This window comes from Serinus canaria, chromosome 5 (genome assembly GCF_022539315.1).
Source record: "Serinus canaria isolate serCan28SL12 chromosome 5, serCan2020, whole genome shotgun sequence".
Taxonomy (NCBI): domain Eukaryota; kingdom Metazoa; phylum Chordata; class Aves; order Passeriformes; family Fringillidae; genus Serinus; species Serinus canaria.
The window spans coordinates 29502061-29529736 of record NC_066319.1 but is presented as its reverse complement, the minus strand read 5'-3'; the positions used below and the strand labels follow the sequence as shown (position 1 = coordinate 29529736).

The following is a 27676-nucleotide window of genomic DNA, read 5'->3' as shown; positions in this document are numbered from 1 at the left end:
TGTGTAGTTTCCCCTAGTGGTATGGTAGATACCATGTGATGTGGTTTATTTTGATCCAGCAGTTCTTTGCAAGGCATACTTTACAATTAAGCTTTTAATTGGAAGTGGACTTGTACAGGAGCTTCAGGATGTAGGGCATGGTTTATAAAAATGCTTGAATGTCTTACTATTCAAGTAGACAAAAGAGAGAAAAGCTGCTGTGAAGGTAATGTAATGATTCCTTAGCAGTACTGAGCTTGGCTGGTGTTGCTTTCGGTTTTCCTTTGCTGCTTAATACTTTACCATGGAGATGAGATACTTCCCAAACCATCAACCTCAGCCACTTGAGCTGACAGAGGTTAGCATGGTATTAGGAGTGCCCTGGGCAGCTAAGCCATTTCCTGTGCAGTGGAATACTAAGGTGCATATAGAAAGAAGGCAATTAATTATGTTATATTATGTTAACTTATAAATTGTGGATGTGCAAAAGGTCGACTTCTAGAATCCATGTCCTTCTCTTAGACAGTTACTCCAAGGTGGGGTATGCTGCCTTGTGTGTAGGGCAGTGGGAGTAGGTTTGTTGTTCTATTTTTATTTTCCCCAGCTACAAATCAGACATAGAAAATGGAAAAGTGTTCCTTTCTAATGAAGAAATATAGTTTCCTTGGTTTAAGAAACAAGGACTGGACAGTGTCATGACAATGATGAACATTTGCTATGCTTAAGGACCATGGCTTAGCAACACTTGGAGTACTAAAAAGCTGTAAGTGCAAACACCAGCACTTCCACTGCATCTTTCATTTGAGAATCTCTCAGTTCTTAATGAATTTTCAGTGTGTCTCTGTGAGGCTGGTATTATTAGTGTCATTTTGCAGACAAGTAGATAAAGTAAAATGCTTGTATAAGCACATTCAGCAAGCCAGGAAAAGCAGGAATAAAATTCAGGAATACTAATGTTGCAACCTGGTTTTGAGCTACTATCTTGTACTTTTTTTCCAGAAAAGAAATACATGAATTTTTGTAGCTTTCCTGCCCCCATCCCCCTCTTTTTTTTTCCCATTGGATTAGGCTGCTTAAAAGTGAGACATTATTATGCAACATATCTAAATGTGCATGTGATACTTGAAAAAATGGTAATCAGATAAGTTGCCAGGCAACAGTACCCTGCCTTCAATTACCAAAACGCCAGGAGTATGCTTTCATGATATAACATGGGTGCTGTACTTCTTCATAAAGAAAGTGTAGGTGGAGTTTTGTAAGAGTTGCTCCTTTTTAACCCCTCTACTGCTTAATCTGCCATATTGTGAGGTCAGATTTGACCCCAGTTTTAGAGAAAAGCATTCACCAAACCTAAAATCAACAACAAAGTTAGATGAGCTCTCAGTGATAACGAATGGTATGTGAGCATATATGAGTAAATAACCATTCCCTGTGAGTGTTTGATGGTTCAACAGCTTACAACAAGTAGGTCAGAGCTCATCCTTGGGACCGTGAAAATGAAGAAAATGGGTGAGAGATTTATGTTAAAAGGTAGATTACAGGAATGGATGGCAAGCTGTGAGAAGCATCAAAACACTCGTGGTGGCCCCTTGGCCCAAAAATATTGAGAGCCATGGTAAGTCATGAAAATATGAATGTAAATCCAGCTGGTTCATTTTCATTGCCTTAGCAAAAGCAGAATAGAAGGAACATAAGAAGGGATGAGTGTACACAGAGGAAAAAGTGATAGTCTAGAATGAAAGACAGCATGAGGGAATTCAGTTGTGTGTTTGTTTGAAACCTGAGTTTAATTTATTTTTCAAAGATGTTGCAAGATAACAACAGCAAAAAATAAAAACTTTAGGAAGTTATTTAAATGCATTTTTGATTTTGGCAATAAATAGCCACAGAAGCATTTGCAGAGACTGTAGTTGTGTGGGGATGCAGGCATCTGGCCAGCCTCTTCAGCTGTTGGATGGTGGCATTGCTTTTAGAAGAAATGTGAAACTCCAGAGGTCTGGTGTGCTTCTCAGGGCTTTGACAGAAGTTTTCAGTAGAGATAGCGCACCCACCTAGATATATCTGGGAAAGGATGCCCATTAACCTTGAAATCACTTGTTTTCCTTAGGTAAGTGCAAGTTGTTGCATTACGGAGTTGGTTTTCCGATTATTTTTTTGGTGTTCCGAAAGGAACAAAAGTCATTTGCATTTCAGGAGACGAGGAGCTGTGTCCTACGTGTCTCTCTGCAGTATTTCAGTCCAGTGTAGGAAGAGGTTCAGAAGTCCTCATCAAGAGACGTGGTGGGACTTCAGTTAAAAGGGAAATCTGCATCATCCTCTGTGTAAGTCCTGCCAAAACAGGGGGAGTTTCTGAGAAGATACAGACTCGCTTTCTGTTTCCAAATTTGGTACTTTCTTTGCAGGAGAATCCCAGATAAGTCACGGAGCAATGTTGTGACTTGATTTTTCTGTTGCTCAACTTACAACCGGTTAGTTGCATTGGCCTTAGCTCTCCTTGTAGAGGACTGTAGAAATAGTGAAGGGATGTAAATACTAAAAGAGACAGTTGAAGGAATGCTCAACTAACCACTTTCCAGTTTGTTTTTTGTTTGCTTTTCTTTGTATTCTCACTTGATGAGCAGTACTGCTAGATTATGCTTATGTGTAGTCCCCAACCTGCTGACACCAAGAATGTTTGTGTCAGAGGAACAGCCAGAGCAGGAAGTGCTGTTTTGGGAAGTCTGCGATTTTACTTTTTAACTATTTTTGTATATGCAAGTGGATGTTCATGCTACTCTGACTGGTTTTTTGTTTGATTTTCCCTTACTACAAACGCTACACATTTTGAATCATTAGTATTTTGACACAGAAAGTCCATTTATATACCAAACAAAAAACAAATCACCTTTTCTGAACAGTTTAAGCTTTGTATTAATCATGTGAGCCTTAAGGTCAAATCTTTATCTTTAGCTCTACTGCTCTGCTTACATGTATTATGACATAGTCTTTACTAATGAGGATTTTCTTCAATGAGAGTTTTCTTTCAAGTGTAGATACATTTGTAACCAAAGGTATGGTTTCTCCAGCTCTCTGAGTTCAAAGTGACACAGTATTTTGTGAAAAGGGAACTCCTTCCTGCTGGGCTGTGTACTGTGAGCCAAATCTGAGAGATGATGATACAGCTGGGCACTAGCAAGCTTTAGGGTAGCATAGGGAAGCATTCAGAGGACTGATGAGTTCCTTGGTCTGGCTCCAGGTGAAGCCCCATGGCCTGAGCACTCGTGCCAGAGAAAGGGATGGACTGAGCAGGACTGTGTTGTTCTAAAGTTAGGTTGATTTGAAGCCTTTTGTAATATTCATGTTTTTGCATTTAAGGAGTTGGAAGTGTGTTGCAGTTGCTTATTTTGTATGATTTTGTTCCTTAGTCTTTTACATATCAAATTATAGACAAGTACATCTGACTATGTAAAAAGCATTCTCAGTGTTTTTGTGATTCTAGGGAAATGCCTTTTGAAATTTTGTTTGCATATGTCTGATAAATAGTTCAGTAGAAATTTGTGGCAAATATCCAACTGTGGCAAAATGCATATAAGGAAAACGGATTATGTACAAATAATTTTTAGGAACATTGATGCACCAACAATTTATACCAATGCTAGACAATAAACACGTTCTTTCCCAATCTGATATATAAATATGTAGCTGGTAAAATAGCAACTATTTCTCACTATAAGAGAGACTCCAAAGTAGATGCAAGCTTCAGTGCATACGCAGAAGGTACTAGATGTGTCTCAATAATACCCATATTACATTGATTTAATTAGTGGATTTATGCTATTCGTTGCTCCATTAATCTCATTGGGAAGATTTTTTTTGGGGGAAGGATTAGTTATTTAATCTCCATTTTTAATTGGAGTGGTTTTGTAGTTCAGTGTCATCTAAATAAAAACAGTGTAGGTTTGTTTTGTTTTGTTTATTAAGGAGAATGTGTCTGTCGAATTCCTCTTGGATTTTGGTGCTCAAAAATGCTGAGATTCATTAGGATAACATGAATAACTCATTTGTTACAAAGTCTGACACATAAATGTTCTTGCTTTAACTTCTTCATATGCAATTAATCCAGAAAAATGCTATGTATAGACAAGCCCTTGGGTTGTAAGATCTGTGAGGCTGATGTAAATAAGGTGTTGGATACTTGTATGTTGAAGCTGTCACCTCGAGGCATGACTTCTGTGAAAATCAGCAATGTGGCATCCCAAATGTCAGCATTTGAAGAGGAGAGCCCAAGCTCATGGGTTCCACTTCCTTGGATCATGCAGCCCTTCTGCCCGAGCCCAACGTGGAGGTGAAAGGCAGTCAGATCACTAGAGCAGAGAGGACGGTGCCAGTGCCTCCAGGAACACGTTGGGGTGCTGGGTGGGTGGTACTGGGAAGGGCCTGCTTACATGAAGTCCACACTGTTCTGGAATGGGGAAGAGAGAAGAAAAGTGTGATGACTGGAGAAGTGAGGATGAGAGGAGATCAGGGAAGATAAGGAGGCAATATTAGGAGAGATAGGATGGGGGTGGAAAGGTGTTAGCAGTGAAGCTTACTTAAAAATTTGAGACATTGATGGGGAAAATAGAGGTAAAACAATTTCCGGTAGGCCCTCCAAGGGTTAACTGAGACCTTGGCTGAGATGGTAGCAGTGAACCTTTGGTCACTGACTCCAGTGCCGTTGCTCTGGGTGTTTGCTGTGGCTGAGATCCAGAAGGACAGTGGAGAGAGAAAGGCTCAGCCTCACCCAAGGAGAGGCAGCAGTCAGGGTGGTGCCCTGGGCAAGGGGCAGGTACAGGTGCTGTGTGTGGGCTCTGAAGAAGTCAGGTCTTCCAGGGCCTAATGTACTGGAGCTAAGCTAGCCATACACATAGCTTGTTCCATGTTTAAAACCTCTCTTGCACTGTGCTGTATTAAGATTAAAATGTACTTCTTTGGTTTAGGAAGGCTGTCTGGTTGCTGTCTTAACTGTTGGTCACACACACCTGGGCCGAAAACGACTGGCATCTGAAACCCCTTGGACTTGCTGGAGGCAGCCTAGTCTACCTGCGGATGTTGTGAATTAGGAGCAGGCCAAAGAGTGGGAGAGCTCCAGGATCCCTCCCCAAAAAAGGTAAGGTCTGGAGGCCAAAACTGGTGGGACTGCACTTGTAGACCAGAAAAACAGAGCAGTTGTCTGAGTACAGAGCTGACTGCATTGTAGATGGGACCTTTGAAATTTAAATATGTAGATTGCAAAGTTATTTCCATTGGTTTAAACCCCAGGTTGTTTTCTGGAGGTGTAAGATTGCCATTTTCACACATCACCCTTGATTTCTGTCTGCTGTGAGTCACCTCATTCTGATTGCTTGTAATTTATACAGCCAAACTTTTCAGTATTATTGTCTCTTTAAAACCTCACACTCTGATAGCCTTAGGCAGTTAAAACAATCAGGACAGTGGAGCAGTATCTCTGAGCTAAACCAGAGCAGTAGGTAAAGAGCAGAGGGTTGCTCTCTCCCGTGAAAGCACAGGTGTGAGTCGGATGATGAGGAGTCTATTCCTGGCCCTAAGAAGCACTGCAGTCTCTGCACCTGATTCACCAGTGTGTTACTCTACTAATCTTCTTAGCCTCATCTTGCCACTCTCCTGTATGCTGTGGCAATCACTTACACTTCCACGCAGTGCATGTAAAACGCTATCAGTTTGGAAGGGTGATTTATATCCCAGAGCAAAAGTTTATATTGATTCTGGATAGTTGGGTGGGTGTTGTGGGACCAGAACAATTTCCAGACCCTGCAGCATTTTTGACAGGCTCTTTGTGTCTGCAGTATGTGGCGTGGTTCAGGCTACAATATTGTTTTGCCTATTGTGGATCAGCTTTCCTGGGTAGGTTGTGTGCAGTACTTTATTTCTCTCTGGGAACTCACTTTGGATATGTACATTCTGCATGTATAAACTTCAGATACATGTAGCACAGTCATCCCTCAGTCTGTCCTGTCTCAGGTGTTTCATTACCTTCTCCTAGTTGTAGTGCCCAAGAGATCTTGTGTTGGACTATTCTGTTGTCCCACTCCTCTGGGTATTCTTGCTGATAGACCCCTGATCTCTCTGAGACTGGGAAACAGACCCGGTCAGCTGCTGAAGGAAAGCAGTAGACTTAATTGTGGCAGTGCTAACAGGGTGGATAAGCAGGGTCAGGTCCTGCCTAGAGCTCCAGCTGTGATTGTGCTGCCCATTGTGTAGCTGATTACAGGGCTTCAGTTGGTCACCAAGTATCATCTTTTGAGTGGCAAAGTCCAGACTAGTGCTGCAATGTTATAACAAAGCAAGTGTCAGCAGCTTCCTGAGAAGGCAGCTGGTGATGGAATGAGCTTTGTATGAGTCCAGCTGTTATGTCAGTGATGCAGCCATGAAGAAAGCTGTGTCTGGCAAGCTCTGGTGTGTGGTACTGTTGCTGTGAGTAGAGCAAATGATGCTTCTTGCTGTCCTCAAAAACTATCAGATGCAGTGCAGAAGTCTCCTATTACTGTTAAAACAAAAATTGAGTGCCGTATGGGCACGAGAAAACAGATCCATTGGCAGCAGAACAAGACTATGAATTATTCATTCCTCCAATGCCTCCTGTAGGTTCCATCCAGTCAGGCTGTTTAGGATGCTGTCTGTTGGAGATGCAGACAGATCTGCTTTCAAAGCCATGGGGACAAGACCCTGCAGACTGTCGTCCCCACTCTTGAGCTTGTCCATCATTGAACTGGCTTGGGCATTGTTGTGACATCCTTGAGGAAACAAAAGTAACCTCTTATCATCCCATGGGCTGTTGGTAGGAATACTTGCAACACCAATGGGCTTGGAACACATCTGGTAATGCCAGCTTGGAATTGTCTCTGAGGTGAGGGCAATGTGTTAGGAGCAAGATGGAAGCCCTGGCTGCCCTCGCCCATTTTGCAAAAGGGAGATGAGAGAGCCACATCTTTTGTGTAGCATTGCTTTGGTTTTTGTAAGAGAATTGAGACTATGTCAGTTTGTTCCTAGCTCTGTCTTGCTGAGAAGCCTAAGTGTCCTCTGTTAAAAGTTCCTTGAGCACAGGCAGGATTTCTCTGTTCATGCAGAGTGCTCTAGTGGAGATGAGTGTATTTAAATGGCTGTTTGGACACATCTGTAACACACAGTTTTTCTCAACTCATTTGCTAGTAGGCATTTGTCTATGTAACAGTTGTCAGCTGGCAGTTGAATTCGAGAGGCATTCAAAGATTTACAGAGCTGCTGAGGCTCAATTCTCACCCAACTCTTCCATGAACTGCTGTGGGCTCAGGTAAGAGCTGCCTACTGTGAGAGAAGGTGTTGCTGAAGGTTTGTTCAGAGGCTGTTCTTAAGTGCAGAATGCACATAATTAGATGGAGAGGGGTTTTAACTATTTTTTTTCTTTTTCCTTCCCATTGGTTAGCATGAACATTCCTCCAGCCATTTTGCATACTCAGGCTGCACTGTCCATGCCATATTACAGATTCTTTAGCATTTTCCTCCATTTTCCTTCTGCATCTCTAAGAGTTGCTCTTAGCTATTAAGCTTTTGATGAGATGCATTCTGATTTTTAGTGTGGGAAAAGCTACCTGTAACTAGAAACTGCTGTAGAAATTACGATCTTCTTTAAGTACAAGTTCAACCTTTGCATTTACAGCTGTCTTGTAATGTGCTCTACTGCATTTTGAGAGCACTTCAAATGTTCCTAAAGAGCTTCTTGGAAAGGAAGGAAATGTTACTTCTGTCAAAACAAGACTCTGTAGCTTGTGTTCAGAACAGTTTTCAGCTTCTCATTATGTCAGCCAGCTGGATATGCCCTAGTGTGAGTCACCTTTGGAGTTGATCTTGTCCAGATGCTGAGGGAAACTGTGGAGGCTAAGATAAAATCCCAGACTGCATTTGAAGAGTCCTCACTAAAAAAATGTGGTGGAAGCATGCTGAGGGGAATGACTGCCCTGCTGGGTTGAGAGGCTGAGTAGGTTCCACAAAGAGAGCTGTCAAGCTGCTTGTGAAGAAGGTAAAATGTGTTTGTCATCCTATGGTCTTGACCAAAGTAAAAAGGCAATAAACTGGAAGCATACCTTTTCTTTGTTTGTTTTTCATCAGTGAAAGAGGTAGACAAACAGAGCTCACAATGGATTTGTGGTTTCCATAGTGATGCAGCTATGGAAGCTTTTGTGCAGCTGAGCTTTGCCCTCACTGCAATCACACTTGAAAGCTGTGAGTGTTCAGCTTTCCTGCCAGGGAAATGTAAGTATGTACCGAACATGGAACTGACTGAAAATGCAGCTGCATTTTCATGAATTTTGCATTTGCTGTGTTACCTAAATATGTGGATGTTTAGAAGCTCAGCTCATTTCTCCATTATCTGTTGTTCTGCACTGGAACAGTGCATCCAACTATATTGATACCACAGTTCTTGCTGCGCCAGGCAGTGATATATTGACCTCTGTCCTTTGCTTTCTGTCATCTGTATATACACACACATCCCACAACACTGGTGCCTGTGACTCTCCAGCCACACTGATATCAAGCATGCACTGGTCAGGAAATGTTTTTGTAACTCTTTTGGGGCATGGTAACTGGTCAAACACCACCCTGTGAAACTTGACAGATGAACTTCATACACATCAATTCACTTGTCCCTGTATCTGACATTACATCATGCTTTATTTTAATGGACATTTTGAGAGTGTTTTAATAGTCAAAATACATGATCCTTGGGGAATTTTTGCCTATGGAGAAAGCTGTTTCTGACTGCGAATGGTTGATTAAGTCTGGCTTTCAAAACAAATTGGAGGTGGAATTTTTCAGCATCTCAGTGATGAGATTACCAGTAGGTCCTAGAGGCAGGGGGAAGGAAAATGCTTGATGTGAATGTTGCATGCACACATCAGGCAGTTATGCACATACTAGTGTTGCACACACGCTTGCATTGTCCAGTCTTCATAGTTCACAGGCATTTGTGCCTCATCTTTTTCTTTTTTACTTGTACTGCTGCTGGATGCTTTTTTGCTGTCTCCCTGAACAAATATTCCTTACCTTCAGCATTTGTTTTGCTTGTCTAATGGATGTAATGGGTCATCTGTTCCCTTTATAGAAAGGAATGTTAATTATTTTCAGATGGCTAATTAGGTTGCTAATGAGAAACTCTACTGCAGAAATATTTCCTTTAATTACTCACTCTAAAGTCCTGTACAGAGAAGCTTATTGAATATGCTGTTAAATACAAATGCTTGTATCTGGCTTAAAGGTGTACCTTTAGGCTCCCTGAAAGAAATAATTTGGTAAACTTGGGAATCCATGTGACACAGATGACTGAGCAAATGAGACTGGTGCTAAGAGCTGCCTAGTTGTGCAGCTATTTGACTGAACCTTAATTTGGCACTTCTGCAAGTGACTGGAGCAGTTGCTCTTTGTAATTCAGTTTTCCTGATGACTTTTGTCAGTATAGATAACTATTTGTGCTACCTGCCAGCCCAATCTATAATTAGATGCAGCCCTCACACCAAATAGTTCAGCCTAATCAGCCAGATGGCAGTCAGAGGCACCGAGAGGTGGAGTGACATGTCCAAGGTCACATTGCAGATCATGGCAAACCTAGTAATAAAGCAGAGGTTTCATCAGTCCTGTGTTAGTTCACTGCACTATTTGCCCCTTGTGCCTCTCTTAGGGCCAGCATGGTTCTTTACAAGACTTTCATCAGTTTGTGTATTGCTTCATGAGGCAACACAGCTGCTCAAAACCCCCATTTATGTAGCCACCTTGGCACTGACTTAGGAAGGTCCTTTTGCTTCTTCATCTGAGTCCTGTCTTCTATTTGCTTCACTTCCTTGTTGTAGTGATACCAAAATTGGACAGAAAATAAACTTTCTAACACAATTTGAAATATAAGAAAGCAGGCATTCTTTACTACAGTGCTGGACACTTTCAGAGGCTATCTCCTCTAATTGAATGTGTGTCATGAAACTTTACCACAGGTTATTTATTCTATCGTGATTATAGATTCATTACAATATACTTCCTAACTAATACATAAACATCACTTTCCCTAGAACTAATTTGCATTCATCTGCCTCATGCTGGAAGACCTTTTATGATCCTGGAGGGTCATCTAAAGGGATCTCTGGTTGTACTTACTGAGTGCCCCAATATGACCATTCCCTGAACTTTTCTTTCGGAATACATGTTGCTTCTTGTTACATAACTTGCCAAAACCCCTAGTATATTCCTCATTTTCTATTTATCCACTGGTTCCAGCTACATTTATCATCCTGTGTGCATACTTTTGCATTCTTTCATCTTTTCTTGCTAATTACTCTTTAAGTTCTATCTAGCAACTTCAGGGGAACTGAAAATTTTTATTCTTTGTATTATCTATCAGTCTCAATGTCTTTTAGAATTGCTTTGGAAGAGCTACTGTAGTCTAGTGGATATTTTAGTCTTAGTACTCCCAGGATGAAAGTTGGAGCAGATCTCTAAGATTCCCTGCTTTTTGACTGCTGAGCCTTCATGCAGCTCTGTAGAAGAGGTTCACTTTTTTTCAGCATCCTCTAATGTCCAGTCTGCTCTTAGCCAGACTCTTGAAACTTTTTACATGCCGTGGCTGTACTAGGGGAAATGTGAAAGAAGGCTGCTAAATGGGGCTGCTTCCATGCATAGGAAGATGCTCCTTATTCCTTTACATACTGGTCATTGTAAACTCAGGAGGAGAAGGAAGGAAGATCTGTCAATGTTGTGGATGCGGTGCAAAACTTTGCATCTTGTACTGTGCTGCAGAGTATCTAAGTGCAGGTGACTCAGAAGAGTGACTTAGACCTAGGAAATATCCAAGAAAACTGCTATCAGCATGAGATGTCAAAAGTCACCCTCCATTTCTTTTTAGGCACAGATGTACACTGCTAAAACTTTTATCTGTGTGCCATGCATGCAGCACTGCCTTGGCTGAGTCACATTTGTTTGAAAGTTCGCTTTGCATATGTAATATTTAAGTTAACTTTGCATATCTTTACAGATGTGGGAACTCTCAGAGACAGTGAAGATACAGTGAAACGAGTTGCTTAGCTGCAGTGTAATCTGGCTTCTAAGTTTGTACAAGCCTATACAAAACAAGCACACTTGAAAATGTTAATACATTGAACACCTTGACATTGCTATGAACTGTTGTGCAGATAGTCCTGTTTGGTCTATGTGTAATGTGATGGGTTTGTTGTTGCATGTATCAAGACTAGTTATATTATGAAATGATATTTAGGTTGTTTTAGCAGGAGACAAAAGCTTACATTCTTTCACCTTCTACCAAGAGTGTATTGCTTAATATCTAGTGATTGTCGTTGAAGTCCTGGTATGCTGCAGGTTTCTATACGTCTAAAAAAGAAAGGATAGTTGACCAGTGTGTCTCCAGGTCTGCCAATAGTGGATGCACAATAGAAGCTCGAAAATGACAACTCCTAAGCATCTTACATAAACGTGGACAAGAAAACATATGGTGCTTTTCTGATTCTATTTGCTATGGGTCACCTGATGCTCTGTTTGTTGAACAGATTTTAAAGATGGTTTAAAAAGAATTTAAGATTTGGGACTTTTGAAGGGGGCTATTTTTGGTGTCCAGTGTGAGCAGTATCAAGCCATTTTACTTAAAACTGAGGAATTCTTTTCTAGTCTTAATACAAGTCAGTTCCCAACACACAGATGAGAAATGGCATCTTTGTGAAACTGGCATTTTGCCCAGAGGCATGATGTGCCTATTGTTTCCCAGAAGGAAAGCAAGACAAAGAAAAAAAAATCTTGTTTGATAAGACCTGAAATTACCCAAAATAGCCTAAAGTATTTCACAGAGGTGAATAAATCAGTGTTGTATATGCTTTAAGCACCTCTAAGTAAGTTGTGGAAAGATATAGGAAAGATAGCATCAGGAATTATGAAATTCCACTTTTGTCTTCAGAATGTGCCCACCTCTAGCTGCCTTCACAGCCTCTAGTAACTACAAATGGGAACCTGTAGGGAAACAAAGCTTGTAATGTACCTTTGTTAAATGCTTGAAATTCATTAATTAATTTGGACCTCTGTATGCATGTGTGTATGAAATGTTTATAGAAAATCCAAAATTTAGTAAAACCATGTCATGCAAATAATAATTTGTTAGAATGGTATCATGGTGCAGTAATGGTGTAATGCAGAATACTGGAGGCGAACAGACAAGTCACTGTCAGAAGTGCATTGCAGTCACTGAGAGCTCAGTGTCTGCTCAAAGGAGGGATCAGTTCCTCACTGCTTAAATAACAACTGCTAAATAACAGTGCCTCCTAAAATAACAACCAGTTGTTTAGGGTTTATCTTTAAACTTTTCTTGAAATGAGAATGAAAGCTGAAAACATAAGTTGGGTATTAAGGACACCATAAATGAAGATCTGGGCAGAAAATAGTGTGTCCCTGGGAAAGCCCTGTTAGTTTGGGAACTCTGTGGCCTGTTATTAATGGAGCAGGACATACTTGTGTGATCTGATTCTCAGATCAGCTTCACCAAGGGCAAGTTCTGGCTGCTCAACCCAGTGGCCTTCTGTGATGGAGTGACTCCATCAATGGAAGGGTGCAAGGGTCATTAATCTGGACTTCTGTAAAGCCTTTGACATGGTCTCCCCACAACATCCTTCTCTCTAAATTGGCAAGTCATGGATTTGTTCAGTGGATAAGGAGTTGTTTGGACTGTTGCATCCAAAGGGTCAAATGGCTCTGAGTCCCCGTAGACATCAAGGAGCAAATGGTGTTCCTCAGGGGTCTGTGCCAGGACCCTCTGCCCTCATAAGACTGCTTGGAGTGCTGCATCCAGCTCTGGGGTCCCAGCATAAGAAAGACATCAAACTGTTGGAATGAGTTCAGGGGAAGACCACCAAGTTGATTGGAGGGCTGGAGCACCTATCCTGTGGAGACAGACTAGGACAGCTGGGGTGTTCAGCCTGGGCAACAGAAGATTCTCAGAGGGAAACCTTACAGCACCTTCCAGTACCTAAAGAGGGCTACAAGAGAACAGGAGAGGGAATTTTTATAAGGGCATTTAGTGATAGGCCAAGGAGTGATGACTTTAAGCTGAAAGAAAGTTTAGACTGGATATTAGGAAGAACTTTTTTACTGTGAGGGCTGGTGAGGCACTTGAACAGGCTTCCCAGAGAGTTTGTGGATGCTCCATCCCTGGAAGCATTCAAGTCCAGGTTGCATGGGGCCCTGAGCACCTGATCAAGAGGAAGGTGTCCCTGCCCATGGCAGTCTGGTTGGAGCTGGATTGATCTTTGGGATCCCTCCCAACCCAAACTATTCTGAGATTCTCTTATTCTTGTCTCCCATGTCTAAATACAAAAGCACAATTACATGGTAGCTAGGTAAAGCCTTAGGTTACAGTTCAGTGGAAGGAAGCCAGTTGAATTATCCAGCCATTGAAAAGCCTCTACTGCCTGTGGAGGAGACTCCAGGATTGCAGGTTTGCCTCCATGCTGCAGAGAATGACACAGCTATAGTTGTTTTCTTTTCTGGTTGTACTTGCCAGGCCCCATGGGGAAAACGAGTCTTTCCAACCAGGTGCAGAGTGCAATAAATGTCCTCTGACAAGATGACAGAAATTAGTGGTAGCTCGGTACTTGGTAAAAAGAGAAACTAAGTATAGGAGGTGTTAAGAACGAACTGAACCTCATGGCTGGGAAGTTGTGGTCTTACCATTTCCTCTTACATGCTCCCATCTGGTGTAAATGGCTCTTTAAGTGTTTCAGCTGAGGGTATCCTGTGTTTCATAGCATTCAGCTGCCATGAGACTTCAAAAATAAGCCTCTTCTGGAAACCAGGTGAAGTTTGTGCAGCTCAATATTCCCTTTTCTAAGGAGAGGTGATAGGTTTTACAGTCAGCTGATATTGAGAGGGAGATGGAAGTGGGCCGGTAAATTGCAGATACTCAAGCCATCTTTGGGCTTGAAGCTGTTTGAAGTTGAGTATCATGTTTCTGTCTCTGATCTGACCAAAGCAGTAAGATCAAAGTTACTGAAAACATAGTCTGGATTTGCAGTAGCTTATCCTTCCTGCCATGAGCATTTTCTTGTGGAGCCTGCAATGGGGAAGGATTGTGCATCACAACCCCAGCTGGATGGAGACACTGGGCCACCAACTCCTCCTTCATGCTTATGTCTTCACATGTTCCTAAGTCACCTGCATGACCATCACAAATACTTTTGTAAAGGGCATTCAGGGTCAGTGAAAGATACTGTCTGGATTGTCCAAAGGAACATCAGTCCTTTTGTAAAGGAAAGAGAAGCTCTGATAGTGAGAACATGAACTTTCTGAAGTATGCATCAATGTGAGTTATCTCTTCTGGAAGGAGCATCTTCCAGGGGCAAGTAAAAGAAATACACTGTAATCTTGTCTCTCTTCTGGGATGGCCAAGGATCTTGGGCATTTAGTGCCTGTGTTTCAATAATGAGAATGTTTTGTCAGTCACTGGGAATTAAATTAATATGTACAAAGAGCTGTGTGTGTTTTGGAACATTTTCTTTTCTGAAGCATGGAAAACAGAATAAATACAAATACACAAGCAAGAAAATTGCTCTGTTTTCTACTGCAGTAGCTGTGTGTGTGGACTCAAATTCAAGTCCCCTGTTATCATTGTGCTTTGACCTTTTGTACCTGTACCATCTTTCTGCAGCTGAGAACGGACAATGTCTTCTGTGCTGACTGACAGTTGAGTGAAGAGGTGAGTAGTATTTTGACATCCTTGCTGAGTTTAGGATTAGAGTTAGCTGTTCATAAGGATTTTCTTTTCTAAGGTGGACACTTAATTCCTTTTTCAGGTGTTAAGAAGTAGCTGGTAGTAACACAATGCAGTTACATTCTATGAGTCCTGAAGCAGCCGCATGTTAGCTGCTATTCACAAGAAATGGTTTAGAATTTTTCAGAAGGCTGAATATGTAGCCTGGATCTCAGAAAAGGGGTGAATGCGAGTTGGGTCTCAACCATAAACTGGTGCATCTGTAAAGCAATCTGAAGCTATGGTATTGCTTTATCTCATGATCTGGGCTTGCTGTACTATGAAAGACTTCCTAGACTTCAGGCATTTAGAATATTCTGAAGCAGCTCTGTGCACATACATACAGACTTTTCTGTCTTAAGGAACCCCAAAGTGTTACAGGTTGACTAATAAATACAGATTGAAAATTCTTTCGAGTACTCAGCAATGAATCTGTTGATTTTATTGGGGAGACTGTTCAGTAGGATACGGTCATTTGGACACATTGCAGTCACAACAGGAAATGTGGAAGAAGGGTATAAACGTAATATTAGAGGGATCTATTTTCAGAGAGTCTCTGTGAAGCTGTGACAAATGATTGCTAGGTTGAAGGTACGATAAATCCAATAGTAGTGTATTGTTTGTAAAAGGTCACCTTACCACAGAAGTGCACACAGTTAGAAGAGGCAGTTATAAAGAAAAAGATCCATCCCCTTCAAGTAAAGGGGAAAAGAGGACAAATCAGGAAATAAAATAGGACAATATATGCAGGTGTCTCTTTATATATCTATACAGCTGTAGATAGAATTCAAATTTATGTAGATATAGCAGGTTGATTTGCCTTCTTTAAAGTGGATATCTACAGTCCAGTCCAAGCTAGAGAACAGTCTAGTGTTCTGTGATATGGGAGAGAGGCAATAAGAAACTTAGAAACAGTTGGAAAAGAACCAAGGTGGCATCAGGTCTAGTCTGAGGATTCACGAGACGTCCTTATGACCCAGCTCCCTGCCACTGTACTTGAATGCACAGTTTGATAGGAATGGGCCCAGCTTGGAGGAGCTTCCGAGTCAGGCAGTTGCCCATCAGGGAACTCTTCAGTGCTCAGACCTGGGCCTGAAGTCATGGTGTGTGAACCTGTGTTGCTTTTTGACAACTGGGTTCTCAGAACTCAGGTCTGCTCTCGCTGCAGAGAAAGAAGCCAACTGTCCAGCTTAAGATAACTGTGAATCCAGCAACTAAGCACCCAAAACTGAAGGATGGCTGATAAAGATTTTCAGAGCAGATTGTGCTCCCTGAACATGCCATCTCCTTGAGGACAGACCTTCCATAATGCTGGCTCCCTCCTCCTCAGTGTTAATGGGAAGCTGTGCTTGCTCTTATAGGAGAGTCCCGGCATCCAGGTCTCTGCTTTGTCCTGGGGCCACATCAGGGGCACTTGGGCTGTTGCTGGGCATTTGCATTTTTGAGAACTACTTTTGAGAAGTAGTATCAGCAAATGTTGGGAACTCAGGGCAGCTTCTCCAAACAGGGAAGAGCAGCAGGTAAGGCACAAGAGCCTTACAGCAACAGGCTTGGAGAACATGACCTTACCTGAAGAAGATGCTGGGGAGATTTGGGCTCAATACTTGTAGATGTCAAGTTTGTATTCAATAATTTTTCATAGTATCTTTCAAGTCTGCTACTTGCATGACTCTTGGGGATCTTAACTTCTGTCAGGTACAAAGAAAACATTCCAATTGGTCTCTGTAAGTAAAGAGCTACTGCTGTAATCTGTTCTCAAGTTGGAGTGGTCACTGTGGGCTAAGGTGTATTCACGTAACATAACATTTCCTGCTATGTGTGTGGCAGGACATGGAAAGTCTCCACTTTCTGCACTTCTACAGGAATTCACGAGATCACCTTAGTCAGAAAGCTATTCTTTAAACAATGTCTTCATATTTTCTCTTTGTCCTCTGAGAAGTCAACCTCCCTCTACACTGCTTCCCAAGAAATCCCTACCTTTCTCCTTTCCCTTGTGAAGTGGTACCTTCTGGGCAGCCCACACACCGGCATTACCACTAAGAACTGCACTTCCCCATCCCTTTGGGTTAGGCTGGTAATTGGATTCCTTTAATCTCCTTTTGGCGTCATGGTTTTTTACTGTATCCCAGTTCTCTGTGGACCAGATTTGAAAGATAGACAGGGATCAGAGGCTGCCAGCAGGTACAGAGTGAACTGGGCAAAGGAACAAGAAAACAAGGAGTGGCAGGGAAATCATGTGCCTTCTATGGGAGAGGAGCTAGAGACAAAAATGAGGGGAAGTAGACTGTACTTTCTTACCCCACAGTGTGTGAAAGGGAGACAGTGTGCATCCTGATGGAAAAAAGCAGCAAAAACAGATGACTCAGAACTGACCAAAATCCACGGGCTCCAGATCCTTTCTGAAAGCAGTGAGAGTCTGTATTTGGAGACATCTGTGGCATGCTTTTAGCTTCATTGCAGGGCTTGATTAATCGATCTGCTGGAGCTCTTCCACACTTCAGTATAGTTGAAATCCTATTTTCTGAGCCACAGTTAATTGAGGAGATATTCATCCTTCAGTTACCTGAAGGATGAATATCTCCTCAGAGTTATGACTTCAGCACATAAGTACCACCATGACTTTACTGTATAAATCTTTAAACACTGATGAACTAATGTCTTGGGACCAAATTTAGTACATAGCGTTCTGTACACATCTAGTGTTCTGTAAATCTTCACTTCTAATGGTGTGTGATAACTCTGTGAAAATGCTGAAGCCAGATTTGTAGCATATTCATCCAATGTTGCCCACGGTTGCAAAGGTATGCTTGTTTGGTGTTTACTCACAGGAAAAATGAAAAATAAGAATTACACTTAAGCAGGTGTTGTCCAAAAATGCATGTCAATTTTCACCAACACGTTCTTTAATCTACTGCAATCCTTGCTAAAGCAGAAAAGCAGATATACACCTGATTCTCCCAGTCTGAAGAAAGAACAGAGTAGCTGCAATGATGTGCCAATGAAAGTAATTAAAAACTAACAAGAAACAGTTATTTTTACGTAAGTACTGTTTAGGTAATAAGGAGCTGAGGAAGGAGGACATTAGTACCGCTCATGGACAGGGAGAAGAAAGTACCCTTTACTTCAGCTTGGCCTGCTACGCCTGGTTCTGTTGTTTAGAGAGACTAAAGTATCCTACTGTGTGTGTGTGTCTCCCTTGTACTTTTTCAAATTTAAGAGTAATTATCATATATAGCGTAGGGTTATAGATCCCTATGGCATTTCTTAGAAATATGAACATGCATGTTGTAGAACTAAATATTAGTAAATATGAATTTGTAAAATAATACTGTACTGTAGCTTGCAGAAATAGCTGGGCACTATGAGTATGAAACGTGCTGCAGTAGTTCAAGTTCACCTGCAGTGGATCAGTTAGTTGACAGAATTCATAGACTCAGAATTCATTAGGGGAATTGTCTCATGGAGGTTTTTGTTTGTGCTTTTCTTTTATTAACACTTCAGAGTTAATTCAGAGTTTCTTGAGGAGGTCTTGTTACACGCATCCAGAGCATCTAAATAATTCTGTTGGATTAGAGGGAATAAAGTCAATCTGTAAGAGACCTTTTTTAAAGCACAGTTTGGCTTGGTAGCAGGGAAATGGGCAGAAAGCCATTGCAAAGGAGAGCTTTGAAAAAAATGAGCCAGGCAGTGCTCAAGAACTTAATCAGGCATGAATACGACATCCACTGAGGTCTCTGCAGTGCTTGTGTGAGACAAATCTACCATTATTCCTTGCTCTACCATCAGTCCATCTTCTGATCCCTTCCCTCTTGCCTGCCAAGGCTGCATCACCTGCAAAACTGAATGTGAGTGTGGAAGTGCTCCTCTTGCACAGAGGGGTCTCACACGAAGTGGGGCAGTCTGTAAGTCCTTTCTCCTTACTTAGCCTGGTGCATCAGTTGTGTCTGTATCCTACCTCACCCTAGGTGATTATTAATATCCATTTCAGAGCTGAAATTATAAAAAATTAAAGTGTAATCTTGGTGCTTTCTTGCAGCCATAAGTCAAAGTCCTACCCTGATCACAGAGTGGGACAGGTTGGGAAGGTCCGTAATGGGTCATCTAGTCCAACCTCCCTGCTCAAGCAGGGTCATCCTAGAGCACATGGCACAGCATTGCATCCAGACAGTTCTTGAATATCTCCAGCGGGGGAGACTCCACAGCCTCTCTGGGCAATCTGTCCAATGCTTAATCACCCACAAAGTAAAGAAATTTTTCTTCATATTCAGGTAGAACTTCATGCCTCAGTTTCTGCCCATTTTCTCTTGTCCTTGCATGGAGTTACTCTTCCCCAGGTGCAGGATCCTGCATTTGTCTTGAATTTCAGGCAGTTCTTTGCTCATCTCTCCAACCTGTCGAGATTCTTCTGAAGTGCTGTGCAGCACTAGGAGGTATTGGCCACTCCTCTCAGCTTTGTGTCCTCAGTGAACTTGTTGCTGCGACCAGATTTCTATAGAGAAACCCAGTCCTTTATATACTTCCCCCTGTTTGGTCTGTGCTTGTTTCCTGTAGGTGGAGTGGGTTCTTGGCCCCTTCATTGCCAGCAGAGTTATGCACAGGCAGGGCAGTCAGGGAAAGGACAGAGTTTTCCTTGTAGGTCCATATGTGGTTTCCACAGACTTGCCTTCTTTTTTTTTTTTTTCTCAGCAAGATGGAAGGTCCTGCTAGGGAAAGAAGGAAAGATTTTGTGCTGGCCTAGCTCAGGCTTTCCTAATAACTTTGTATTAGATGAACTATTTCTGTTTTAACTATTTGAAATATAATTTGATGATGATGGAAAGCATTTTCAAAACTTTGAATGTAGAAGCTCCCTATTTTCCCCAAAACAGCACAGTGCAAGCAGCCTCAGTGCAAGCATGGTCATCCATGAGCACTCTCCATGCATTGTTTGCTCTCTGCTGAGACAATTGCATAGCTGGCAGCTGTGTTTCTGATTTTCAGGAAGCTGCTGCCCATCCCATTATAAGTGCCTCAGTGATGAATGTCATTTGTTTTCCTGAGGAGACTGAATAGCTCCCATATGTTCAGAGCCTTTTGGTCAGTATTACTGTCACTCCATTAAAAGTTTTGCATCACCAAGTTCAATTATCTACTTAAGGCTTTTCACAAATCTTTATTTTATACTGAATCCAGTCTTGGCCTTCTGTTTGGATGCTTCTCCCACTAATCTCATGCTTTTCAGCTTGATTCTTTTGTCATGAATTGCTGCCCAATTAAAAAACACTTTTCTCCTTTATGTCCCTCTTGAGACCTTCTTGTGCAATATTGCTTACCAGCACCAAATAATTTGGTGTGGCTGGGGAATACAATGCTTAGGAAAAGCTGCAGTTTTAATTGTTCTGTAAATGCTCAAGTGACTTGTAACCATTACATTGTACAGTTCCCAGCTTGTGCAGTGATGTGCTGTGGCTTGTGATAGCCCCCCTAAATGTATCCTCCATTCCCTTTATGCCTTACTATGTCATTTCTGTTTTATTTTGGATGAGATATTTTACAGGAGAAGCCGTGATTTGTGGATTTGCTTAGTGCCTAGGACAGTGGAACCAGTTTTGTTTGGGATACCATAGATTGGCATCTGCCCTGTCTTCCTTGCTCCTAATCAGCCGGAAGTGTGTGAGGACTCCTGCAAGCATATTGTAAAAGGAAGTTTCCATCGAGGTTGGGCCCACTGGAGACATGACAGTAGAGAAGGCAAAAATGGAGACAGTGTCAGTGCAGTGATGTTTGTCTCTTTGCAGTTGTGGTGAAAGCCACATGATTCAAAAGAACTCAACAGTGGTCATTGCAATGGGTTAACTTACTATTGTAGATGTCCAAGACCTGATCTAGATTCAGTTATTAGACTTCTAGTAGTGACTAGTGACTTCTAGTGTAGTGACTAAATATTTTGCAAACAATAAAAAAGAAACAGAAAGTAAATAGGTTTTCATTGTTTGTGATATAGAACCAGGAAAGAGAAATCTTCATTGCATAGAGGATATAGTGTGGGGCAGAACAGGACGTGGCTTGCTTCTTTGTAGGGAGGTATAAGGCAACATAAATAATTGGTGAGGGGATCCTTGGAATGAAAATGGAGGGGGAGAGGGAAGGATCCTCTGTGTATTTGATCCAACTTTGTGAACAGATGTGCAGAATTACAAGGGTGCTCCCAGCTAACAGTTCAAATACATTTAATATAAAGCTGTAGAGAGAAGTGCAAGGACTAAGGATCACAAGTGAAAAAGGCTCAGAAAAGAGAGGAAAACCATACAGTCTCTTGGCAACTTAGTAAAATCTTTACAATAGTTTTCTTCTCTGGATAATGACATTACATATTACAGAAATGTCATGAACTATTCTGAGGTGGAAGGGACCTACAAGGATCCAGCTCTTAAGTGAATGGCCCATACAGGGATCAAACCCAGAACCCAGGCATTATTAGCATCATGCTCTAACCTGAGCTAATTACTGAGCTAATTACATTATTATTACATTTTACTTTGTTTCAGTTATTAAATTCACCTTAACTCATGAGTTTTACTTCCCCCCACACCCCGATTCTTCTTCCCATCCCGCTGGAGAGCAGTGAGCAACTGGCTGTCTGGCACTTAGTTGCTAGATGGGTTTCAATTGTGGCATCTTCTTACTGCTTTCCCTATTTCTGTACCTCTGATTTTTGACTTGTTCTTGAAATGATGTCAGAATGGAGTAATGATATGAGGATTCAGAGTCCTAAGCGTATCAGCTGTGTTGGCAAACTAGCCAAGTAACATTACATTGACAAACTCTCCTTGGTTTGCAGTGCCCTTATGCATCAGTTTCTTATGGATTGTGTGGACATACACCTCCTGCATATTTCTCATATGCCACCTGCTCTGCTGTCTTGCAGGGTTTCTTGGGATTGAATTGTTAGGAGACATGAGGCAATCTCTAGTGATTATTCTTTCACCTACAAGATCACTATATGCTTGACCTTTCTTTGTAGCATGTAATGATGGCTCAGTGTCCTGTGTAAAATGGATTCTGCCATTAGAAAATGGGGTTTTGTTCAAGTACCCAAATCATATGAACTGTCAAGGCTTTGGTTGTTTGTGTGTCTGGTTGAGAGAGGTGTGAACAGATCATGGATACAGCTCTGCCCTTTTCACTTTCAATATTCCCCTGTGCATATCTTCTTCATGTTTATTATTATAGTTCTGTTTTTCCTTACAGAAGTTTCTCTTATCTCCTATCAGAATGTCAGTTGCATGATAATACTTTGTTCAGAGAGGCACTGTGTTTACAGGGCAGGGCAGGAACAGCCTCTTTCCAGATGTCATGGAGTGACTGTACATAAAGATAGTATGCTCCTTTCCCTAGCACATTGTGCCACGGAAGTGACAAATGCAGAGCAAGTTAAATAGTGCTTGGTAAAGAGTCCAGAGAAACTCAGCTTGAAAGAGTAAGTTTCTAAGAATGAAAGAGGTCAAATTTGTCCTGTGGTGTAAATCTGCAAGGCTTCAGTAAAATTATGCTTATAATAACCTCATGTAATTGATTGTAGCATGGCAGACTGGTTGATCTCTACAGAAAGTGTAAAAGCTAATTGTGATGAAACAGCTCAGTGATAAGCAAATTATGCCTTTTCAAAAACTCTTCACCAATTTCTTTCTGTATAGACAATTAGAGTTCGTTCTCATTTCCTATTGATCATGAGTAACTACCCCTCTCTAGGCTCAGCTGTTCCTTTTTATTCTCCTCCTCTGTGCTTTGCTGTCTTGAAGCCAAATCTGAATGGATTTCAGTGGCTCTTTTCTGCTTTTTTACTTGGTATCAGGAAGTCTGACACCATAAGAATATTATTTTACAAATGCTAGTAGTATTTGTATATATTAGTATTTGATGCTAGCTAGTGGCATCATGAAGAACTCATATGGATGAGTTCTTCAGCAGGCAAAATAAAAGTTCAGCAGGATAATGAGTGCAAGGTATGGTGTCTGTAAGTGTAAAATCTTTGAATTTCCCCCTCCAGTTCCCTTGCTGTAGCTCCCATCAGAGCTCAGTTTTAGACTACAATAAACATTTTGGGTATTGAGACTGTAGGCAACAGCTGGAAAGGCCCAGTTTTACCGTGCTGTGTTCAATTAATCTATTCTACAGTAGAATCAGAAAAGTAAGGTATAGTGCTGTTTCTTGAAAAGAGTAAACAGGTGATGTGTACTCCTGGTGGGAGGACTATATTTTTCTGCTGACTTGCAACCGGTAAATTCTTTGGCAATCTTGCTCCTGGCAAAGCCCTTGTACTTACCAACTCCCTCCTTATCGCGAATGCAATACCAGCGGCGTCCCAGTTTTCAGGCAGAGCAGTATATGTTCTTCAGGCCCATCCTGAGTCATGGAGCCCTGTAAGGTGCCACCTTTCCACAGGACTTAAAATCTGCTGTGGTGAAAATGAGAGTCACTTCTTTCTCACATTTATCCATTGTTACAAGTTTGTGTGCTGCCATCTGGGGGACAAGGACTTGTGACATCCTCGTTTACTCCTCTCTCCCTCTCTCTCCCTCTTCCTTTCAGAGTGCTGCTGGGGTGAGTGCAGAAGAATGGCTGCGGCAGAACCTCTGACCGCTTTCTCACGATGGTACCTCTACGCCATCCACGGCTATTTCTGTGAGGTGATGTTCACAGCTGCCTGGGAGTTTGTGGTCAATTTCAACTGGAAGTTCCCCGGTGTTACCAGTGTGTGGGCACTCTTCATCTATGGCACCTCCATCCTCATTGTGGAGAAGATGTATCTGTATCTCAAAGACAAGTGTAACATTTTAGTGCGCTGCTTCATTTACACACTGTGGACATACCTCTGGGAGTTCACCACTGGCCTCATCCTACGCCAGTTCAATGCCTGCCCATGGGACTATTCCCAGTTTGATTTTGACTTCATGGGCCTGATCACCCTGGAGTATGCCATCCCATGGTTTTGTGCTTCTTTCATCATGGAGCAGCTGGTGATCAGAAACACCCTGCGCTTACGATTTGATGAGACTGCCGAGCCTGGGGCCCCCACTGCGCCCGTTGCCTTGGCCAATGGCCACGTGAAGACAGATTGAGCAGGGACTTAGAGCCATACTTAGCAATCTGAGAGAGCCCAGATCTCTACTACTGACAGCCAGCTCTGGCTCTGAGGTACTGCTCCTTGCTGTATAAGATTCATAACCCCATTTTTCTAATGGGGGTGTGCATGGGATATACCAGAAAAATTGGAACCAATAGATTTTCTATGGATTTTACTCTTTGGGCTCCAAGGACCAATATCAGTTACTTGTTAGTTAGGTCATTTCTGATTTTAACTTATTACTGATGAAAGCAGTCCTTTTGCTTACACTTTAAAGTGGAGAAAGAAGAAAAAAGAAATGCTACGGTGGAAATGCATCCTAAAAAACCCCACCTAATCAGTGGATGGGCATGGACACGCCAGCTGAGTTAGTGATTGGCTTACTCCATTAGGCAATATTCAGGTGCTTGCTTGCAACCAATACCTCCCGTGGGACCTGAGATGCTGCAGGAACAAGCAAAATTCATCTGCTGTTGAGGAGTACCTAAGACTGGCAGTCTGCTGGGGAGGTAGATGGTATTCCCCTCACCAGGTCCCACTGGCCTCTCCCCAGGTTCTTTGTTGCACCATGAAATAATCTGGTGCTGGACATCTTGCTGAACTTACATGGATATTGTACTTTTTGAAATCTCAGTCCTGATACTTCTGATACTCAATAGAAATATTTCCTTTTTTTTTCTTCCTTATTTTTTTTCCTTCCTTTTTTTTTTTTTTCTAAAAAAGGCTTTTTTTGCCAAGTGAATTTTACCATAATCTGTGCTGTCTGAATCTTGGCAAAAGGCACAAGAAATAGTGCAAGTCTTCCCATCTCCTTTGTCCCCCCAAAGCAGATCTTGCTGCAGATTCCAGCTCCCATCTCAGCCATGCAAACCTTGTAGAGACTATATAGCCCACAAGACTTTTCTGCCTTCCTTTCCAGGGATTCCTCTGTTTCTGGTGATGTCAATGACTTAGTTTGGCTGTAGCCCATTGTATTTGAAGGTCAAAACCTTCATGTGGCTAACCCAGGATTTGGTCCTCTGGCACTGACTCCCTTTTTCCTTCAGCACTGGCAAACAACAAGAAGAACAACAAAAACCAAAACACCTGTCTTTGAAAAGCATGCACTTCTTCATGCTCTGCCTGAATGAGGCTTTGAGTAAGGATGTGAGAGCAGCAGCAGAGAGGTGGAGCAGGAGGGACTGCTGTGGCTTCACTGTAGACCCACCTGCACCAGGGACAGTTTGAAATTTAACCTATTGGGAACACTTGTGAAGAACAAGGACAGCTATGGTGCAGGGAAGGTGTTTGATAGAGGCAGCCACAAGTTTGTAATTTACTCTTCAAGTCTTGGCCTTTGAAGTTAGCAAGAAACAGAGAGCTTCCAGCTGTCAGACGTCTCACTTCTGAACTGATTTATGGGAAAGGTGTGCCAGAGTTGTCCGATAAGGCCAGATTAATTTTTCTTTCCACCACAGTCAGCAGAGCTGTACCAGGGATAATTTGGCTTGAAATGCAAATCTGTTGTAGGATTCCACTCTTATTTTGGAAATAGTTGGGCCATTTCTGTGTATGTCCCTTGCCTGTGGTAGGGGGTGCTCAGCTATGAGCTTGCTCTTGCCCTGGTGCAGCCATTCCTGAGAGGAAAAGCACTGCTGGCCCTGCGAGTAGAACTGTTTCTTGGTTCTGCTCTTACAGGGTAGTGTTAATCCTTCTCTGTATTACACAGAGAGCAATTATTTTATTCCTTCCCTTCCCCTTTTCATATGGCATCCATTGCTGGCAATGGACACATGAAAACTGGTGGCAAGGAGTTAATCGAATCTGCCCTGGATATGCAATGCATCCCAAATCACTGAGAATACTTAGGTGGGTATTTAGAGTTCCCTTTTTACAGCTCATTAAATTAAAAGAGAACAAACACTGAACAGATAGTTCTTTTGATGCTGTGATGCCAGTGCTATGAAATCAGAGGAACAGTATGTAGTTTATCAGCCTAGTTGGTCTCAGTAGTATAGACCCGGGCAAAATAGTCACCTGAAACTGTACATGGAGGGAAAAATAAGAGCTTTGTGTGGGGGATAATGTAGATGAGTTCTACTGGAGCAGAACAAGAATTGCAAGGTACAGATGACAGTTGGGATCCCACCATTTTGACCCTGGTTATGTCATGATCATCAAATGCAGTGTCTAAAGCTGGGTTGTCCTCTCACAGCATAGCTTAAATGTGGTGTTGTGCTGCCTCCTACACCACCTCCATATCATGTAAAACCCTCAGCTTTATAGAAAGATCCCTAGGATCCCTGCTTTCTCCTTAGCTGTTACAAAACTCTTTGGAAAGGTTAAAAGGAGTTAGCAATATGGTGTGGAGGACTGGCTGTCTGCAGAGCTAACCTGGTGTGCAATAGCAGTTGTGTCTGTTATTGTCTGTACTTAAGAAGGTCCCATATAAATGACATTTTATTTGTATTTTGCTGAGTGATGTGATATTTAACGGCTCAAAATATGGAAGGGTTCTCCAGCAGCATCTAGTATCCTATGGCATTGTTCTTACTGCCTGTATCATTGAAACAGCTGTTTTAGTCTGCTTTCCACTGGTGTCTGATGTGTACCACCCAGCTACTGCATCTTCATAGAGTGGTAATTTATACCCAGAAGTGCACTTTACTTGCAGCTTGCACACCAGAAACAGAAAAGGACCTGGCAAATTCTTAAATAATTTAATTGTGTATAATACCACATACCTAATGCAGCAGGATTAGCCAGACTTCCCCTTTCTGAGCAACGTGGCTGCTGTCAAAGCTTTGTCCTTTCTGCAAAATCTCCCTTTTTAATACATGCGATGCTTCTTATAACATCTTGCAGAACTGCCCAGAGCACGTTACCAGGATCTCAGTGGCAGCTCAGTGAGAGCTCGGGAGCTGGACTGAAGTTGAAGAGACATTTACATTAAGAAGAAAAAAAAAACGCACAAGGCCTAACATTTGTTTGTATGTGTATCTTCCTCAGTAGATTAAAGTTGCCTGTTTTGAGTTCACCAGCAATAAAAAACCTTGTGATTTATCTACCTTGTCCTAACTGCAGTGAAGAGAAAGTGACCCTGATCTCTGCCTTTCTTTTCCAGGGGGTGGTGGGATATGGACTCCCCAATGTTCCAGTTTTGCATCTGTTCTCTTACTTGTCTCATGTACAGTCCACCCTAAAGGATCTCAAAGTGTGTGATAAATAAATACAGAGTCTGGTGTCCATCACACAAGAGGCAGTTCAAGCATTACTGTGGTATCTGTTCATACTCCAAAGATCTTGCCAGAGGGGAATGTTTGATCTACAGCAGGACCAGATGGCATTTTGGTCTTTTGTGTTATAATTGAGAGAAATTTGTACAAACATACCAGGTACTATTGCGCATTTGGTCTGAGTGCATTTTGTAATTAAAGCAGAATAATCCAATCAAGATTTTGCTTGAGTAGTCCTATGACTATAAAAGGTAAAAAAAGACTGCAGGGCTTTAGCTGCTTTGAGAATTAGGAAGCAGGTGACTGAAGTCCTGAGTTTAGCATAGCTCTGCTGCTGACTGGTTTTCTAAAACCTGCAGAGAAAGAAAGGGGATTTCTTCATTCATGGAAACTTCTGCCCTTTCTGTAAATAAAACATGCGCCACAACTAAGATGTGAACTGAAACCAAATATTTTTCTATTTCAATTTATCCTTGGCCCTAAATACATGCAATCTGCCCTGTATTCAAAGGGGAGGCTTGCAGATCTGAGCTCTTTTCCTCCACCCCTGCCTGAAAAGTGCAGCTGAACCAC

The 27676-nt window shown here is 42.0% G+C and overlaps 1 protein-coding gene across 6 annotated transcripts in view; it reads left to right on the top strand.

Moving 5' to 3' along the window:
- The window catches only part of TMEM229B (transmembrane protein 229B), a 33167-nt gene extending 5846 nt beyond the window's left edge, over positions 1 to 27321 (top strand). Inside the window, exons 1-3 of one of the 6 annotated variants that reach the window (XM_018907528.3) lie at positions 4269 to 5107; positions 14681 to 14728; positions 23354 to 27321. In XM_018907528.3, coding sequence (XP_018763073.1) covers positions 23380 to 23883 — 504 coding nt within the window. In that variant the 5' untranslated portion in view covers positions 4269 to 5107; positions 14681 to 14728; positions 23354 to 23379 and the 3' untranslated portion in view covers positions 23884 to 27321. Of the gene's footprint in view, positions 1 to 4268; positions 5108 to 14680; positions 14729 to 23353 lie in introns of those variants that run through there. The other 5 variants (XR_001989486.3, XM_018907530.3, XM_018907531.3 and 2 more) reach the window with 5 other exon arrangements.
- The last annotated feature ends 355 nt before the right edge of the window (positions 27322 to 27676 follow it).